This window comes from Zalophus californianus, chromosome 4, assembly GCF_009762305.2.
Source record: "Zalophus californianus isolate mZalCal1 chromosome 4, mZalCal1.pri.v2, whole genome shotgun sequence".
NCBI lineage: Eukaryota > Metazoa > Chordata > Mammalia > Carnivora > Otariidae > Zalophus > Zalophus californianus.
The window spans coordinates 57499736-57520775 of NC_045598.1; the positions used below are offsets into that span (position 1 = coordinate 57499736).

At 36.1% G+C, this 21040-nt stretch overlaps 1 protein-coding gene across 2 annotated transcripts in view; it reads left to right on the forward strand.

Annotated features, from left to right (window-relative positions):
* LRRC7 (leucine rich repeat containing 7) overlaps positions 1-21040 on the forward strand; it is a 939042-nt gene that overhangs the window by 776840 nt on the left and 141162 nt on the right. For both annotated transcript variants that reach the window (XM_027572982.2, XM_027572991.2), the window contains 2 exons: positions 13929-14003; positions 19734-19878. In XM_027572982.2, the coding sequence (XP_027428783.1) occupies positions 13929-14003; positions 19734-19878 (220 nt within the window). The remainder of the gene's footprint in view (positions 1-13928; positions 14004-19733; positions 19879-21040) is intronic.

Genomic DNA, 21040 nt, shown 5'->3' on the forward strand with positions numbered 1-21040 from the left:
CAGTAAAAGATAATGCACACACACTTGACAGTTCAGTTTCTTATTTGCTGCAACTCTTACTATTTAGCAGATTAGTAGCAATTTGTTATTTTCTGTTCAAGTAATTGGTCATTCTACAGTTTATGGAGAACTAATTATCATATATGCCAGATATTGATTACCAATTTTCAAAGAATTTGAATTCTGAATTTCATTGAAAACACTCTGAATAGAAGTAGTCTTAGATTCAGAAGGTACTTCAGTTTTGCAGTACATCTTTATGATGTTCAAGGGTCATTGGTAGAATTTTTTGCAACAGGCACACTGCTAAGTGTCAGGGATTCAAAGATGCAAGACCTGCTCCAGAAGCTTACAATAGTGAGTGTAGAACTAAAAGTTTAAAGAAATTTCAGGTTTGGGATTTGCCAGATAAACTAACATTTACTATATTTAAGTGAAATCCAGTAATGATATCATGAAGTACCAAGACAAAAAGTTTTCCAGTATCTACAGAAAATTAGATTAATGCTGTAATAGATTGTTATGTACATCTTAGCAATTTCATTAAAAACATTTCTCACTGCAGCGCACCTGGGTGGCTCTGTTAGGCATCCCACTCGGTTTTGGCTCTGGTGGTGATCTGGGTCCTAAGATTGAGCCCATGTTAGGCTCTCCACTCAGCATGGAGTCTGCTTGAGATTCTCTCTCCCCCTCTCCCTCTACCTCTTCCCCCATTTGAGCGTGCACTCTCTCTCTCAAATAAATCTCTAAAAAAAAACTCACTAATATTATAAATTAATTCATATCAGGGGATTGACCAACAGTGGTAAATAAAAAATAGTGACTCAGATTTGTTTTTCATTCAGTGAAATATCTATATTGGAAAGATACTTATCTGATACAAAAGAAATAAAACAGTTCTAGGTGTTTTCAGAGATTAGTTCATAAAGATGTGTAAATTACAGAATATGTTGTAACTAAAAATATATGTATGTATTTTCAACATTTCAAACATTAATAAGACATAAAATAGGTATAACATAGAAATTGTATAGTTTACTATAATTACAATTTGCATTAAGAACACCCATACATCATCTAAAGATTCTAGAATTTGAAATTGCATTAGCAATTGCAATTTTTTTCTACCTTGAAAATACTTATAACCATAGAATTTCCTCTAGTCAACTGGGCTTTAATGTAAATTCTTCATCTCTACATTTAATATTGTTTTTTCTTCCCTGATTTGCTATTTGTCCTGTACTATCTTTTACACCTAAGTACTAAATCTGACTTGTGTGGCTGTATTTTAGGGACCTCAGCTCCAAAATAGAGGTCATGATGACTTTCACAATAGCAGTTTTCAGGGATACCTCAGAATGGCTTGAAGGGTGAATGGGAGATAAGCAAAGGCAAATACTGACAAAACTTTTTCGAAAGTCTAAAAGTCTAAAGTCGGGGCACCTGGGTGGCTCAGTTGGTTAAGCATCTGCCTTTGGCTTAGGTCCTGATCCTGGGGTCCTCAGCAGGGATCCTGTTTCTCCCTCTCCCCACCCCCCCGCTCGTGCTCTCTCTTGTGGTCTCACTCTCTAAAATAAATAAATAACATCTTTTTAAAAAAAATTTAAAGTCTCTCTTTGGAGAAGAGCAACGAGTGGGAAAGTAACTGGAAGAGGCTGCAGAGGCAATAAAAATAGTATTTTTTTAATGATCAGAGAAACTAAAGCATGTTTGTATGGCCCTGGGGAGAGAGAGATCGATGTGTGTGGGAAAGGGAATAACTCCAGGTCTGGATCCCTGCAAGGATGAGAAGAAATGAAAGAGGTATGATCTAGAGCCCAAATGGGCAGGAAGGGGATATGCATCTGGAAGGGCCAGAGAACCGCAGAGGTGACTACAGAATACATGAACATGTTGCGCTAAATCCAAACTGTATCCCCAACTCAATTTCAGCTAAGCCAGATCTCAAATGTGCCCCATTCTACACAAGGAAGAATGATGGAGGGAAAGTCTGTGTAGCAAACCAAAGCGATCTTAAGCAATTGTCTTTACAGTATATTCCTTTGCAAATCTGCCTGAGCATGCATATGAGAGGCCTGAAGTTTAAGCTTCTTTACCTTTGGAGCACATCCACCTCTGATTGCTTGTTTGTTTCAGTGAACAATAGGGTAAGCTATGAACTGGGGTTAAGAGGAGAATACAATCTTTGACAAGATTGAAGATCTCTGAAATAGTCTCAGTGAGTTGAAAAGCGACTTCTCAAGGAAAAGTAATATGGTTGTCTGGCAGTATTTGGTCCCCGTTTCAGGTATTTGTCATTAATTTAAAGTGAGACAATCAGCCAACTTGTGATTTCTTCAAAGCAAAGCTCAGTGCAGTAGCAGAAAAGGCAGAAATTTAGCTTCACCCCCAGGTTAAGTTCAGTTGGGTAAATGTGACAAACGGAAAGAGGACAAATTTGCCAAATGATATTTGCAAGAAACTGTTTATAATGGTGGAGTGTTAATTATGATTCTCATCTTAGTAAGGAAAGAAAGATAGATGAATAAAGGTAGACACAGCATATCAGTCATACCAGTAACTGCGCCAGGGGAGTTCTAGGGTACTGACATAAGAGACTGGGAGTATAGGCACTGATGATCAGCCAGGGGTATATTTGCAATTGAGATTTCAGAGTTGGTACAGATATTTGTGATGACAGTTTAAGTGGGATATTGGGAATGAGTTACTGAAATGGAGTAGAGGAAGAGATTGATATGCATGTGGATTGTTTATTTTGTTCAATTCAGATGGAATGCATAAAGCAGTAACATATTACCTTGGAAAGAGCTGGAGATACAAAGGTAAACAAGATTCAGTCCCTGCTTCAAGGAGCTCACAGTATAATATGCAACATGCTCTAGTAGGAATCCTAACACGGAAGGAAGGATGCCTAACCCAATTAATGATCAGATCAAGAGGCTTAGAGAACATTTGTCAAGGCCCGATCACAAGATAAAGCATGATGCCTTTAGGAACAGCAGAGTTAGGTTTTCCTTGAGGCTCAAGTTTGAATGAGGGTATGGGGAAAGAAAAGGGTCAAATGAGAGTTGTTTTGTATCATATGGTAAAGGTACCTGGAATTTGTATTCTTTGGATAGAGGGGAAACTTTGTTTCAAGCAAGAGCGGACATATGGCTGCAGTGTAGAGACGGAAGAGGAAGGAAGTGGATGCGGTTTTTTGGAGATGAAAGCTTGAAGAAGACCAGTTTGAATTATGAGATGAGAGTGTATGTGTGACACAGTTTTCACTCTTAAATTTAGATTCAGACAAGATCATCAAAACTTGTAATCTCTGTGGGGGAGCAGGTAATACATCAAAATGGAAATCATGTAATCAGAATCGCTTCCCTTACCTAATTGTTAACGTGTTATGGGATTCACCCCAGGAAATATGAAACACCAGAATGTAATCTCTGTGAGGGCTTGTTTTGTTCACTGTTGTTTCTCCAGTGCCTGGTACAAACTAGATTCTTAATAAATACTGATTGAATACATTTGTTGACCGAATCAAAGACTCTCTTTATCATCTGATCTCTTCCTTTGGCACTTTCATCTTAAAGCTGCCTTGCCCAAGTAACACCACGCTAGGTATGAACCACTTAACACTTTTCTCTGGGATACGCCTCTCCTTTTGAACTTTACTCATCATCTAACAAAACTTCAAGATCAGGCTCTTGCCTTCCTTATTCATTAGGCATAAAATTTGGGGCACAGTGATTTGCTTCTTTATGTCTAAATCCCCTTGTCTGTAAGGTAGGGATAATAGCTAATATTCACTGAGCATTGAGCACAAGCACTTAAAACCAGTCAGTGTTCTAAACACTTTAAATATCTTAATACAGTTAATCTTCATTAATGTGGCACTGTCATTCACCTATTACAGACGAGGAACCCAAACCATGATTTTTAGCATGTAACCAACAAAACCCTGAGCTGAACTCTGTCTAGCTCCTGAAACCATGCTCTTAACCACCCTGCTTACTACCTGTCCAATAATCATACCCACCTCATTGGACAGTTGTCAAGATTCAGTAAGAATAATTTATGTAAAGGCACCTTGAAAAGTGCATTATTGTAGTAAGTGATCAGGAAATTAGATTATTTCATTTTAGACAAATCTAATTAGGAAAAAAAATCACTCCTATAGGAATGCTGACTTACATCTACCTTCCTGCAACTTTCCTCACTGCTTCTAGTTCTGAACTGGGGATATAGATAGGATACATGCAGCTCCTTTCTGTACAACAACCCTCAGATATTCAAAGATGGGCATCTTTTATGCCTACATCTTCTGTTCTCCAATCTAAACAATTTGTATCATTTCCACTATTTCTCCTATGGCTTATTCTGAATAAGCTCTGCTTTGTTGAAGACACCTTTATGCTTGGGCACCTAGAGGGGAACAGAATACTGTAGTCCTTCTGTGGGCTAATGGTTGCATATAGAGCAGGACATTGACAGAAAAGATCTTGGGACAGCCCTTCACAGTCTGCGTCATATTCCCAGAGAACACTGTAGTGTCTTCTTTGCATGGGGCAGGTAGTATTTCTTGACTGAATGATGCACCTATTAACAAATGAATTAGTCAACCCTGAGCTTACTCTTGACTTAAATCTTCAATTTTCTTCACATTTACTTCTGCTTCTAATTTATTTGTGTATAATTGGTTTGGGAGACATATGGCAGGATTTTACATTTGTCCCTATTAAGCTTCACATAATTAAAGCTATCTAGTCTTCTAACATTTTCAAATCATTTTGGACACTAATTCAGTCATTTAATGTATTGTCTCTCTCTCTCAACATCATGTCATCTGTAGATTTTTTTCCTGTGTGCCATCAATATACTCATCTGAGTATTTAAATGGAATATATTACTTTCATACTCATATTAAAATATTCATTAAACTTTATGGTTGAAAGAGTTTCAGTTAATTATAAATTAATCACATTTTCTTAGCAGTGCCTCTTATTATTTTTTTTTAATTTCTTTTTTTCGATTTTATTTATTTGAGAGAGAGAGACAGAGATAGTGAGAGAGCACAAGTGGGGAGGAGAGGAAGAAGCAGGCTCCCCACAGAGCAGGGAGCCCGATGCGGGACTCGATCCCAGGACCCCGGGATCATGACCTGAGCCGAAGGCAGACGCTTAACCGACTGAGCCACCCAGGCGCCCGCAGTGCCTCTTATTATTAATTGTTAAGAATACCTGTTTATTTATTCATTCAATAATTTCTAGAATATAAAAATATTTTCTTAAATGTTAACTAATTGCAGTAATTAAATTAAAAATAAAGCTTTAAAATATGGGGTCGCCTGGGTGGCTCAATCATTAAGCATCTGCCTTCAGCTCAGGTCGTGATCCCAGGGTCCTGGGATCGAGCCCTGCATCGGGCTCCCTGCTCCGCAGGAAGCCTGCTTCTCCCTCTCCCACTCCCCCTGCTTGTGTTCCCTCTCTCGTTGTGTCTCGCTCTGTCAAATAAATAAATAAAATCTTAAAAAAAAAATGAACATTTTAGTGGGAATGACATCTGAAAAAAAATTGGGAAACATAAATTAACATAAAGTTGAAATAGGCTGTGACCCTATGGAGCTAAACTTTTCATCTCCAAAGAAATTAACTGAAGAAGTTAAACAGTCTCAAGGCATGTAGGACAGAACAATTGAGAGAATGAACAAGTAGGCTCGTCATCAGAGCAGAACACTTTTAATCATCCAATTTTGTGTATCAGAAAGGGTTTCAACTGTGCACTATGAAATGCATGAATGGAAAGTTTCCCAGTTACGAGAGCTAAAGGGCTGTAGTACGTCAAGCGTATTATTAAATAAAAAATTTAAAGAGAAATGGGAGAAAAGTTTCTTAGAATGTAATCTTGGTTCCTTGGCAAATTGCAAACTCTAAAGATTATCAGACAAAGAGGGCAAGCATAAAAATATAAATAAATTTGAAGCATTGATCTCAAAATTAAGAAGAAATGTAGTAACTGAAATATCTCAATGAAGTATGATAATTACATCACTTTGGTTAGAGAATATAATTTTTCAGATTTGCATTTGGTATTTTATGTTTGTTGATTTGAGAAAAAACCTTTTATTTATCATCTGCATTTTGAAACAGGTTCCATCCTACTGCCTTCTAGTTCTGCACAGTGTCTGGGAATAACAATTTATTATATCACCAGATCATCTCATCAACTTTAAGACACTTAAAATTTAAAGTTCCTTTTCTTTTTGTTAATTTTAATTTTTATTTGCTTATTTATTTTTAAGTAGGCCCCACACCCAGTGTGGAGCCCAATGTGGGGCTTGAACTCATGACCCCGAGATCAAGACCTGAGTTGAGATCAAGAGTCAGATGCCCAATTGACCCAGACACTCAGGAACCACCCCCCAACATTTTTTTTCTAAGTTTTAAAATTTTAAGGTTTCCTAGTCTAATTTTGACAAAATTAGATAAATGTCAAAAGTTATGCTTTTCGGTTAATATTTCTCTTTATCTCATGGAAGAAAAAATTTAATAGGTATATAAATAAATATAGTCAAACTCTATGCAAATTAGTGGAATAAAAGTAGCACATATAGCCAAACCCATGGAACAGCCTAAAATTGTATATACATGACAGGAGTTATTGCAATTTGTTGCAGTCATGCAAAATATATGTTCCATTTGTGTTAATACTGATGTAATCATTTTCTCAGCTCATTTTAACTAATCAAAATAAGGTCACTTCAAAAAAAATTCTAAAGTGGTTTAGGTGGGTATAAATTTAGAAGACTAAAATGTTCTCTAATCTTTTTTATTATTAAATATAATGCCTATATGCTATAGAAAATTTGGAAATTATAGAAAAAATGTGAAGAAGGAAAATTTTAATTACTCATCATCTCACCATTGATATTTTTTAAATTAACATTTTGATAGTTTCTTCTGATATTTTTCTAATTTTAAAAAAAGTGAAAACATATAAAAGTATACCTGCTGAGTGAAATAAATAGATCAGAGAAAAACAATTTTCATATGATCTCACTGATATGTGGACTTTAAGAAACGAAACAGAGGATCATAGGGAAAGAGAGGAAAAGATTTTTTAAAAGTACATTTTATAAAATATATAAATATTTCTATAAATATACCTTTTATAAATATTTATATTTTAAAATGTGTATTTTATGAAGATATAAATATAAAAATTTTAAAGAAATATACAAACTCCTACTAGCCAAAACGAACACATTAACTATTTTTTTGTATTTGAATTCAATCTTTTTCTGAAAGAAATAAAACACTGTAGATCAAATGGGAAGTCTTTTATGCTGTCCCTCCTAGTCTTGTTCTCATCACAGCACAATTGCAACTTTGAATTTGATGTGCTTCTATTCCATATATTCCTATTTTAACTGCATGTATATGTGTATATATATATATAGCACTGTTTTGTAATTTGTGGAAATCGATTTGTGCTATATGAATTTTATACCTATTTTTTCATTCAGTATGCCTGCAAGATCTATCCATCAGCATACTTAAAAATATAGATAATTCACTTTCATTGTTGTGTACTATACCAACATATGATTTTATCATAATTTGGTTATCTGTTCCCTTAGGCTATTGTTTATTTAGATTGTGACCAACTTTTTAATATTATCAATTATTCTGCACTGAAATTTTTCTATCATAAGATTTTTCTATATTTCAGAGCATCTCAGTAAGGATAGTTGTCTGAAAGCAGATATGAATATCTTTGAGACATGAGAAACATATTTAAAATGTTTTCCTGAGAAGACTGTGTTCATCTGTAATCCTCCAAGCACTTTATATGAGTGCTCAGCTCACACATTTTCACCAGCATTGAGTACACAAAGCCATTCTTGAGTAAATTCACTCATTTTTAATGGAAACAATTGACGTTCCTATGAAATTAACTACAGATGGTCCCTAACTTAACAATGGTTTGACATACGATTTTTCAACTTCATGATGGTACAAAAGTGGTACACATTCAGTAGAAACTGGACTTCAAATTTTGAGTTTTGACCATACCACTAGCAATACGCAGTGGGATGCTCTCTTGCCATGCTAGACAGCGACAGTGAGTCTCAGCTCCCAGGCAGCCAGGGGATCACCAGGGTAAACAACCGATACATTTACAACCATTCTGTACCCATTCAGCCATTCTGTTGATTGCTTTCAATACGGTATTCAATAAATTATGTGAGACATTTAACACTTTTTTATAAAATAGGCTTTGCATTAGATGATTTTGCCCAACTCTAGGCTAATGTAAGTGTTCTGAGCATGTTTAAGGTAGGCTAGGCTAAACTTTGATGCTCAATAAATTAGGTGTATTAAATGCATTTTTGACATATATTTTAATTTACGATGGATTCATCAGGATATAACCCCGTTGTAAATGAAGGAAGATCTGTAGTTGAATAAAGGCAATTTACGTGTAAGTTTGGGTGGTGTAAGCCATTTAATTTAGTTCAAAGATCCACTTAAGATTGTTTATTGATCATGAAATGCCATTGCATCATCTTCCTGTTATGGTTTTTATTTCAGCAAGGTCATGTATTGATCTACTAAATTTATTTTCTCTCTGCTATTATTAGGAACTGGCTGAAATTTCTTCTGTGGCACATTTTATTATAACATCCAGTAATAAAAATATTATCTTTTTTTTTAAATCTAGCATATGCTTTACTTTCTTTATTGGGCATCTGTGATCACCAGCATTCTTTGTTATTTCAGAATTTCAGTTTTAAGCTGTAACATGATGTCATCTTTGGAGCCAGGAGACCTGAGGAACTATCCCAGATGCAGTTATGCAACCCCCATAAAATCATTCTCATTTTCCCCAGGAAATGATTATCAGATTTTTCACCCATAAAGCAGGACTATTATTGCCTTATGATGTTATTAAATAAATTAAATGAGAACCTTTGACATAAAGTAGAAATATAGGTTGCCATTAGTTATCCCTTTCTAAGTCTAGGTTCCCAGTAGAACCCAGTGTGCGAGCTATTTTACAGGCATAATTGGTCAGCTTTATCTGCCACCTTCTCTGGTACAGCCAAGGGAGCACATTATACAGTGCATCAAACCCTACCCAAATTTTTAGAGACGATGTGAGGCCTTTTGTTCCCACAGCATCCTCCCCTGCCCACACACCAACACTTCATACTGCCCAGAGTTCCAGCTTCAAGTCTGTCATTGCCTGGAACCACTTCAGAAATCTTAAACTCTTAACTTCTGCTCTCATTTGAATTTTTCACACTCTAGTTCTCTCAGTCCCTCACTTCTACAACACTTCTTGCTGACCTCATGGAAACCTGAAATCTCTTGCTGCTTCTGTTTTTTCCTAGACTGTCAGTCTCCCACCTGGTCCCCCCAAAAGTTAAAATAATTATCATTGATAGAGCTCTTTTTGATTGCCCTTAACTTCCTCTTTGACTCCCCTCAAACTATGCTAGTATGTGCCGTTCTCCCCACGTGCTCTATGTGTACAAAATTCTTGACCCTTCCTGCTCAACAGATTACCTTGCTCCTTACTTCATCAAGACATGTTGAGACTTTCAGACATGCCCTTTCTCCACTTCCTCTCTTCCAATCATCAAGCTCACCTACAACTATCCTTACCATCTTCCCTTCAGTCTCAGTGAAAGAGGTGTCCTATTTCTGTTCAAGGCCAGCTTCTCTTGTTCTATCAATTTCATCTTATTTGTCACCTCTTAGAATTTACTCAGTTAATTTTATAGCATTTTATCTGTCTTCAGTCTGGCCCTCTTTGCTAGTGTCTTTTTATCAGCTTGACTCCCTAGATTTCATCCTAGTTCCTCGATTTCTATCGCTAAGGTTACCGGTATACGACTAGTTCCAAAATCGAGTAGACATCTTCAGTCTCTTATTTCACTAGACATCTCTGCTGTAAATGATACTTGTATTCACTTCCTTATTCTTACTACAACACTATTCACTGGACTTTAGTAATCCCTTACTCTCCTGGACTCTATTCCTTCTTGCCTTTTGCCTTTGCTCTTCCTGTTTTTAGCTCTCAAACGTTAGTGTTCCCCAGGGTTCCTCCCTCAGTCAGCTGCACCTCTGATTCCTTCCCATTCCCCCACAGGGAACTCATCCACATGTGTTTCTACTCCCACAAGATACCTAAGTTGTATCCTCAGCTCAGACCTATTTCCTAAGCTTCAGATTTTAATAGTTAACCAATTCCTGCACATGTCCACCAGTGTCTCATAGGAACCTAAAGCTAATCATGGTTAAAACTGAATTCAGTTTCTCCCATATATTTGTTTCTATCTCGATATTCTGAATCTCCATTGGTGGCACCACAGGTGCTAGGAAACTGGGAGACACGCATGACCCTCACTCTCACCCCTATATCAAATCACCAAGTCCTACTGTTTTCATCTTCTAAACATTTCCTGTATCCAACTTCTTCTCTTTATTCCTCATTATCTCTTTCATTACTAGCCCCATTAAGTTTTCCAGTTTTTTTTTTCCTTTCTTTTTTCCTCCAGGATAGATATACATAAAACACCAATCTGCCACAATCACTTCCTATTAAAAATAGTATAGTGTAATGTATGGTGATTAACATAATAATAAAAAATAGTATAGTGATGTTCCTTTACCCTTATAATAAAGTTCTAGCTCCCTAACAAAATATGGGGGACTTCATAGACCCCACCCTCTTTTGTTAGCCTCATCTTCTGCTATTCACTCTATTTCAAACAATGCTCAGTAAAGCAAACTGCCTGTTGCCACTCATATATCATGCTATTTCTCACTTCTACTTCTGGCTAAAAGGTGCTTCTTGTCCTTTCCTCTCTACTGACCAACTCCTTCTCATGAATACGTATGTGGCTCCATGAATTCTTATGTGGCTTCCTCATTACTAGAGCATGTAGGTCCCCCTTTCTTTATATTCCCAAAATACCATGTATTTACTTTTTCTATGTTTGCCCCAGAAATAGAACATGAGTTTCTTGAGGGCAGAGACCACACCATGCATTATGACTCTAGTGTTATGCCTGGAACTGAGGAGATGTTTAATAAATACTTACTGAATAAAGGGATAACTAAATTATTAAAGTACTCTGTATCCATTCTTGTGATTCTTTTTTTTATATGATGTCACTGTGTGGCATGGACAGTAGTGTTCACGAAATACTCCAAGAATTTCTCTTATATTTCCCAGCCTTTCTTGAACTTAGGTTGAGGCCTTGTAAACAGTTCTAGACACGGAGCTATAAGCACAAGTGATAGGGTCACTTCCCGTCTGAGATCTTTAAGAACAGTGGCTGGTTTTCTATTCTCTCTTCTCTGCTTTGGCAGTTCTGGAAGTCTTGAGATGGTGGCAACACAAGACTCTGGGGGCAAAAGCCCATGACACTGGACAAGTAGTGGGAGTGGGAAGTAAGCCTGTCTGGTGTTAAGCCACTGAGATTTCAGAATTAATTTGTTACCACAGCACAATCGAGTTTATCTTAAATAATGCTCATTGTTCCACATTTATAAATTAATATCCATCTTATTACATACATAAGGTTGTATTGAAGTTACCAGTATGCAACTCATTTTCCTAAAGTCTGCATGATTCATAGGCTTAGGAAAATCTGTGCCATATGACTGATATTTTCCAACTGGCCTGACTGTTCCTAGCCAGCCCTCTGCCTCAAAGTCTCTGCATATCAGAGTGTGCTTTGTACATTTGATTTGTTTTCCATTCTTACCCAGCTTAACATACAGGTAGAGTAGTTCATCTAAGTAAAAGTGAGAATATTTTCCTACACAAAAAAATCCCCCACACTTATTCACACATGCCTCTGAGTCTACAGCTGAATGACATGCTCTAACTTTAGATTTTGATCCTTGGGTTTTTTTCTGTGTTTATTGAGAGATTTTTTTTTAACTTTGTTAAATTTAAATTCAATGAATTAACATATGATGTATTATTTGTTTCAGGAGTACAGGTCTGTGATTCATCAGTCTTATATAATACCCAGTGCTCATTACAACACATATCTTTCCCAGTGCCCATCACCCAGTTACCCCATTCCTCCACCCGCCTCCGCTCCAACAACCCTCAGTTTGTTTCCTATGATTAAGAGTCCCTTATGGTTTGTCTCCCTCTCTGGTTTCTTTTTGTTTCATTTTTTCCTCTCTTCCCCTATGATCCTCTGCCCTGTTTCTTAAATTCCACATATCAGTGAGATCATATGATAATTGTTTTTCTCTGATTGACTTATTTCACTTGGCATAACACCCTCTAGTTCCATCCACATCATTGCAAATGGCAAGATTTCATTCTTTAATGGCTGTGTAATATTCCATTGTATATATATATATTACCACTCTTCTTTATCCATTCATCCTTGTTATAACTGAAATTTCTCCAAAGAATAGTACCATGTTCCATTGCAATTGCAGTCTAAAGGCATCAGAGACTCTCTCCCAAGTAGTCCTGGCCATCTCTGAAGCCCTCCAAATGTGTCAAAGATGTGTGTATATGACTTCTGCTGACCCACAATTACCAATATTCTCATCATAACTTAGAAACAATTCCATTCTTTTCCACTATTATTCTATAAAATACACTGGTTTTCCTAAGTGGGTCTCAAATTTTATTGAACTATCGTTGTATCTTGTTTCAGTGATTTTTTTTTTCAGTTGAAAGAGACAAAGCATCTGACTTTCAGGTGTGGCTTAATTTCAGCCTAATATGTTATCAGGATCCATCTTTTAACTCAAACAGGCTCTTCCCTGTTTATCATGCCTGAAGATCCCAGTTTCTAATCCAGCAGGGAAGAACAAGAGTTTCTTCCCCTGAAGTCTCAGTGAAAGAAACATGCTTCTCCTCTGCTCTGAATGGATCCTGTTCCCATCCTTGAGCCAACCCCTGTGGCTAGGTGAATACAATGCACTAATTAGTTTAGGAGTTCCTCACTCTCCTGAAGTGACAAAAAGGAATCAACTTCAAGGGAAGCAGGTGGGCTTAAGTTGCTGAATGGGAAAATTTTTGGAGAGAAATCAGAAAAAGTCATCACAAATCAAGAGATGATGCTGGTAGCAATAGCTTCCTTTATCCTCTCTAAACTGTCTGCTGCCCACAGGTGGAATTTAGAGACAACTTCAGTTTAGGGACTTAGAGTGTTTCATTATGCACTGTGTGTTACACCTTGATCATATTCTCTCTCTCCTTTCTTTGAACTCTTCTACATTATTCTTTTCTCCCATATGTTGTCTTCTGTTTCAGTTATTTATATGTATTTGTCTCCTCACGTAAATCATCAGCTACTTCAAGGCAGGAACCAGGTTTGAATTAACTGTGGATCTTGCCTTGTGCCTTTCACATACTAGACATCCCCACTATTCAACCAATAATAATTTGTCGAATAAGTGAAGGGATAAGAAATAAGTGGGTCTAATTCATACTATCATCATTTCACTGTAATGTAATGCCTATGGGGGATATGCGTGTAAGGTTTTACTACACACACATAAAAACCTACTGTGTGCCAAGTACCATGGCATAGTAATTAAAAAGTAATTAAAAAACAAACACTGCTCTGCCCTTCAGAAGCTTATGTTCTAGTGAAGACAAACACACTGAGTAATTAGGGTGTAATAAATGCTATAAAGGATGATTGTAGGGTGTTAAGAGAGAGTAATAGATTTTAATTTTTATTATTGTTTTTCTGATTGTTTCCAGATCAGCTCTAGGTTTGCTAGCTCAAGGACTACCAGTTTTGATAGAGGTCTGTTAAACTTAGGACTTCTTAGAGGATTAATATTAGATTCCCAAATAAAGTTTCCAGATTCAAGAAATTACACTTATATTGTGCTAAGAAAAGACTAATTTTGTTCTCTTTCTCCCTATCTCTCTCCTAGCCTGAAGTTCTGGATCAAATACAAAATTTAAGGGAGCTGTGGATGGATAATAATGCATTACAAGTGCTACCTGGGGTATGTAAGTTTTTATTATGACATGTTGTCTAGCATCTATGTTATATATTAATTGTAATTAATAATAATCTTAATTTATAAATCTCAGTGTTTGCCTTTCAAAGTAAAACATTTGTTTGGTCACCAAGTGTTTTTCACAGTTTTTTTTTTTTTTCGCATACCTTCTGTAAGTGATGTAGGTATATAAAATGTATGAAAGATTTTTCTTGTTCTTTCAGGATTATATCTTTCATCTCTCCACATACTGATTTTTAAAAGCTGAGAAATTTATATTGTTATATATAGAAAAAGAAAATGCTACATACAAAATCCAAGTCTTATTTTTGCAAAATCAAACTAGATAATTGCTTCTGCTCATATTCTTAAAGCTCTTCTACAAAATAAAAATCTTTCTCTCAGTTTGGGTGATTTCCAATAGAATACATTTAAATTTTTGAAAATGGTATGTGACAAATTACAAAGTGTTAAAAATAAAAAGTTAAACTACAGTCCATTTTTTTTCAACTAACATACAATCCAGTAATATTTCCCAAGTAGTAGGTTTACCAGTCAGCTCATTCTGACTGCCTTTCCATTCAGTGAAAGAAAGGCTTCATAGAACACTGCCTCTTGCCACTCATCATACATGCACTCAAATAAGCATGTACATACACACACACATCAATCACAATATTCTTATTGGTGATAACCAATTCCAAACCCCTTACATTGGGCTAAGTAGACAGGGTAGCTGGATTTGTAATAACGCTTCAGCCACTGAGATTTAGATGTGTGTTCCCAAAACCAGTTTTATTCTTTTTTTTTTTTGACTTGACATTAAAAATTCCTTAAAATGATTGCAAAAGCAACTAGAACAAGAAGTTTTTCTCTTTTGAACAAGCACGAAACCACATAAAAGAGAAAATCTGGTAAAAGATTAAGGAAAAAAATACTTTCTTCTCTTATCAAAAGAATACATTTATACTGTCATCATAGACACAAAACAAAAAAGCATGCTCATCCTTTATATATTGATTTATTAAAAAACCGTTTACAAATACACATCTATGAACCAGAAACTATGCTAATGTTAGGGTTACAAAGATCATATATTCAATGACCTTGAATATATTTATTTGAGGAGCTCACACATAATAGGAGAGACAGATCTAGATTCCACTACACATAGGAGAGCTTGATTTGTGCCATATTCAAGGTATGTACAGATCTTGGGGCAACACAGGTAAGACACTCATCAATTTCTTGTGCAGGGGTTGAGGATCAGAATGTATGTCTAGTTGGAAAAAATCTATGCCTGCCTCTTTGATATATTTATTAATTCAAAAACACCTAGATAATGACCAGCTCATGATAAATGCTAGGTGTTTTACAAATATTTACTCAATGAATCCTCATAATGAGCCTATGAAGTAGGGTTTATTACCATCCCCATGTTATGGATTAGGAAACTAAAACAGAAAGAGTAAGTAACTGGCCCAAGGTCATGCAGCAGGTAGATAGTGATAATTCATACCAGCACCAGAAGCTGTTGTTCACTATGATGTTCCAAAATGCCACTGCTATAGAATCAACGGAAGGCACAAATGAGAATTACGTTCATCTTACTTTTCATAGCCATTACATTCCCAAAATCCAACCTTGAAAGTCAGCTCAGACATCAAATTCTTTAGTAAGCTTATTATCTAAATGGAAAAGTAGTGATCAAACTGTCCATGAAACAGATAATGCTGCCTAATTTGTCTGTTTCAAGGGTAGATTTTTCTTATACACTGCTCTAAGTAGATTTCTCATTTTAGTTAGTACACTTGAGTTTCATATTTTGCTCTATTCCTTGTGGGAATCCCCCCACCTCCTTGCCATAAAGAGGCATGGCTTTCTGAATGTCTATGCCAGCAAATAGTTGCTATGCAAGTATCTAGAAACACATTAGCTTTGAAAAGCTAATCTTGAATGCAGCCTTTAACTAGCCCGTGTCTATCGGTTTCATAGAATGATTAATCCTAAATATTTATTGTCACAAGACACTGGAAAAAAAGCAAGTTCATCTTATTCTTAGTTCATGTATTATAAAATATATATATGTATATTTATGTATACATAAAAATTAATATACTTCTAAAATACTTTTGGAAGCCTGAGCTATGATTTTGCTACTCTGTTTTTCATAAATTAGAGAAGCAAGTAGATGATGATGAAAAATTAGTCTTCTACATAGCTGTCTTGTGATGGTCCCTCTAAGATCAATCAATCAAAATGTGACTAAACAATGCATTGAACCTGTATTTATTCTTAAACAAACTTCAATATCTTCTTTTGTTTGTGATGGCTTCCGCTCCTTTCATTTGCTGTCTCCTGCTCACTTATAGACTCCTTTATGTCAAGGGGTGTTGGAGCAAGATTCAATATCCCCAAGGACTCTGAGGCTTTGGACTTCAAAGGCTTTTATCACTCCAGGCTACTATTGCCTTTATAAGGTGTTTGAAAGTGAGGGTTTGGAAAGACTCGAAAATAAACACCAAAGTGTTATTTTCCTTCTAAAAATGATGTTTAGAAATTTTACACCAAAATATTGAGTTGTACTGCAGATAACAATGAAGGAGGCTTCAAAGAGTAAAGACATTTTCTCATGATAAAACAACAAAAAAGAAACACACACACATAAACACATATATCATTCTTTTCTTGCTCACCAGAAGAGAAGAATGAGCCATGGTAACATAATAGCTCCTTAGGGTGGAAATCTATAAGTAAAGTGACAGTATTTTTCCAAGTGACATATTTCCAGGCATGGGGAGAATTCAGCCCTCTGACCTAGTCATCCAAAGTACTCCGTTCCTAGATTAGCAACTATTCATCTACTCCAAGACTTTGCTCACATTCTCTGCCTCCATAGGGAGCGAGGGATCAGGGCTAGAGATATGTGCTAGGTTAATTAGAGAGTTAGAGGTCAGTAACTGACAAGATAATCAACAGGCTTTGTAGTCTATAATCTGAGAAAAGTGAGTTTGAATTTTAGCTCCACCCCTTATTAATGGGGTAACTTTGGAATGTTACTTGTAGTAGATGCTGCCATGCATCATCCTCCTGGTATGAAGAACTGACTCTATTTCCGAAGCTTCTGGGAATGCTACTTGCAGCTCTCCACCCTCCTCAGGAATTGTTCCAGCTGAAGAGACCCTCCTTACCCAGGGTCACATCCTTATTCCGGGAGACTTCCACCCAATGACCAGTGATAAAGGTCTGGCTCCTTACCCTTCCTCAGGACAACTACAGGGCAATCCCAACTTAGTGAGTCTTGACGGGCCAGCTGCAGACTTCCTTAAGACTTCATCATAACTCAGCTTCTTCATCTGCCCAGTCGTGCTTCCTTTCTGCTCTCGGTCTTTCACTGGTACTGGTCCTAGGAACACTCTCTCATAAACTTCTCTTTGTCTCTGCTTCCCAGGGAACCCAATGTGTGCCATTACTTAATTACTAAGTTTTAATGTGTGTTAAAGTGTAGATTCTGATTCAGTAGGTCTGGAGTGGGCCTGAGAGTCTACATTCCTGACAGGCTTCTAGGTGGTGCCAACGCTGCTGGTCTGCAAAACACATTTTGAGTAGCAAGGTTATGAAATATTAAATCAAAAAATATATATAAACTACTTAGCACAGTGCAAAGGGTTTGCCTGTGTGTGTAATGTTTATTTATTTACACTCTGTCAAATAATTAGAGACAATATATTAAAGTGTACACACGTAGATTAGACGAACAAATGACCCAGTGAACATGGATATGTGTGGGGCATTTATTTGCGAAACATGCCCTGAAAGAAAATGAAAATGAGGACTTTCATCTTGTTCTGACTCCTGTGGTCCATGTCCCAGCTAAGCAGCCCCTGTTACTCCTGTTCACGGTATGACTTTGTTCCTCCCTGTCCTCAGTAATTAGGTACTCATTTAATTCTCCTACTTCTAAATTTTTCTTGAGCTCATCCCCTCTTCATCCTCATTTCTGCTGCCTTAATTCAGGTCCTTCTCATCTCCTCAGTATTTCCAGATCCTTGTGATGGGTCTCTGCCACTCTCATCACAAATCTTTCTTCCACAGTCCCCTGAAGTTGATATTTTAAAGCACAAATTTGATCATGTCATTCTCCAACTTAAAAACCTTGAACAGCTTTCCTTGCCCATAAGATAGAATTGACATCTCCTCACATAACACATTAAGGCCTTTTAACACCTGGCTTCTTGTAATCGTACAAATCGAATTTCCCACTCTTCCTCAAACATGCCATGATTTTTCACATTTTGCTGTGAACGTATGTGTCGTTTTCTCTTCCAGGTGCAGGTTCTGCTTTCCTTGACAATGTGTGTCTTTCAGACATTTTGCAGCCCTGTGCTTCTATGGCATTCTCCACATGCTTTGTTTTCTTGCACAGTTATCGGGTATTATAACTATTTGTTTATTTGAAAGTTTCCTCCACTACTATGAGCTCCGTAAGGATAAAGACTTTGTCTGTATCATGACAAGTCTCTCCTCATACTTAGTTGACTTATTCATGATTGTTCTCCCATGTATAAGACAAGCCCTGACACATAGTAGATCATCAAAAAGAACTGTTGAATGAACAAAATAGAGAATCTGTTTAAGGATAAAGTCCAAATTGGGCGCCTAGGTGGCTCAGTCGTTAAGCGTCTGCCTTTGGCTCAGGTCATGATCTCAGGGTCCTGGGATCGAGCCCCACATCGGGCTCCCTGCTCGGCAGGAAGCCTGCTTCTCCCTTTCCCACTCCCCCTGCTTGTGTTCCCTCTCTCGCTATCTCTCTCTCTGTTGAAAAATAAATAAAATCTTGAAAAAAAAAACCTCTTCAAAAAAAAAAAAAGGATAAAGTCCAAATCATGATTTAAAACCTTTCTTATGCATTTGAAATGTAAGAATCAGCATGTCAACATATGCTGTTTGGGTGGTGATCTTTATTTATTATTTATTTATTCTTCTGCAGCTTTGAGATTGTTGTGTTGAGATGTAATTCACATACCATAAAATTCACTCATTTAAAATATACAATTCAGTGGCTTTTAGAATACTCCCCACAGTCTAATTTTAGAACATTTCCATTATCTCCAGAAGAAGCCCTGAAGCCATTAGCAATCACTCCCATGCCCTCTTCCCCCCAACCTCCAACAACCCTAACCTACTTTCTGTCTCTATAGATTTGCCTAGTCTGGACATTTCATATACATAGAATCACACAACAGATGGTTTTTTGTAACTGGCATCTTTCACCGCATATATTTTCAAGGCTCATCCATTTTGTAGCATATATTTGCATTTATTGCAAAATAATATTGCAACATGTGGATATACCACATTTTGTTTATCCATTCATCAATCGATAGGCATTTCGGTTGTTTCCATTTTTTGGCTGTTATGAGTAATACTGCTTTGAACATTTATGTTTTTGTGTAGACATATATTGCATTCTTGAGTATATGCTGAGAGATTGCTGGGTCATATGGAAACTCTTTGTTTAACGTTTTGAGGTACTAGCAAACTTTTTCAAAGTGGCTATACAATTTTAAATCCCTGCTAGCAGTGTATGAGGATTGGATTTCTCCACATTCTTGCCAATGCTTGTTATTGTTGTAGTTGCTTTTAAAATTAGTTTTACAGTGTTGTGGTTTTTACAACTTTCAATGTCTTGTGAAATTTTCTCAACTAATCCTGAGTTTTTGCAATGTTATCAAGTCTATAGGGAAGTTAAAGATGTTGGTATACCTGGATATGTCAAAAAACAGAATAGAAACGGTTGACTTGGACATTTCTGGATGTGAAGCCCTTGAGGACCTCTTACTGTCATCCAATATGTTGCAACAGTTGCCTGACTCTATAGGTGAGAATATTCTGTTATATCATGAATGTTTATATGAAATGTATCATTTTCTTTTTTGGCATAGTCCTAGTTTATCAGCAGATATAAGGAATATGCTGTTAATCTGACTGATATTAATAAACTACCAAGTTCCTTATTGGTAAAATACTATTTTTACATCTTGAATATCTTAAAATGAAATGGTAATACTAGTTATCAAATTCAAGAAGGCTCTCCTATTAAAATCTTACCAAAGTGATATTTTTTAAATGAAGATCTTTTAAGTTGTAAAATGTTATTGTAAAAATTATATTTATTAGATTTAGAGTAATTGATAACCATGTATATCTCCTTTTATCACCATAGAATTAGCTTCTATCCACAGTGTTGCCATATTCTATTTTCAATACTATTATAACACTACTATAATCTAGAAATAACATAAAGATGTATAATAAATATAAAATCTCTTTGTGGTTCTATTATTAAAAACAAATACATTGTCTTTTATATGCTGTTAAGATTCATGACAGCAGAGAATTTGTCTTTTAGTATATGTCAAGCACCCAATCCATTTTTGTTATACATTTTTATATGCATAAAATAACTAAAGTCTCCTTCTAATTTAATAATGAGCAAACCTTTTTATATAGATATCTTACTATTATTTATGAGAGGACTCAGGAGGGTAATCAGCCAATTATTTAACTTTGGAGATTAGTTTTTAACATGCTTTGAATTTGATGTGTCATATATTCTGGAACTTATTAAAACCTCTGAAAACTAAGTTATAACCTAGGTACACTGATTGAAAGGAAGCTAGAAGATAAGCCAGTATTTCAAATCTTTCTTCAATATTTTATTGCTTCCATTTTCACCATTCTTTTAGGCTAATAGGCTAGGTTTAATTTCTTTCTAGATTGATAATTTTTTTTATGTAGCCACATACTTTATAACAATATTTTTCCAGCTCATTCTATTGTAAGACTTATCTAAGAGCTTTATGAACACTTACACATTTCCAGGCGCTTTCTCTGAAAATTCTGATTCAGTACATTGAATCAGTACGTTTGTTCCTTACTGCCTCCTCAGGCCCTCTGATTTGTTTTATTAAACATAAACATGTATGTTATATGAAACATATGATCAGATAAGTCTAGAAAATACTGTTTTATTTTGTAGA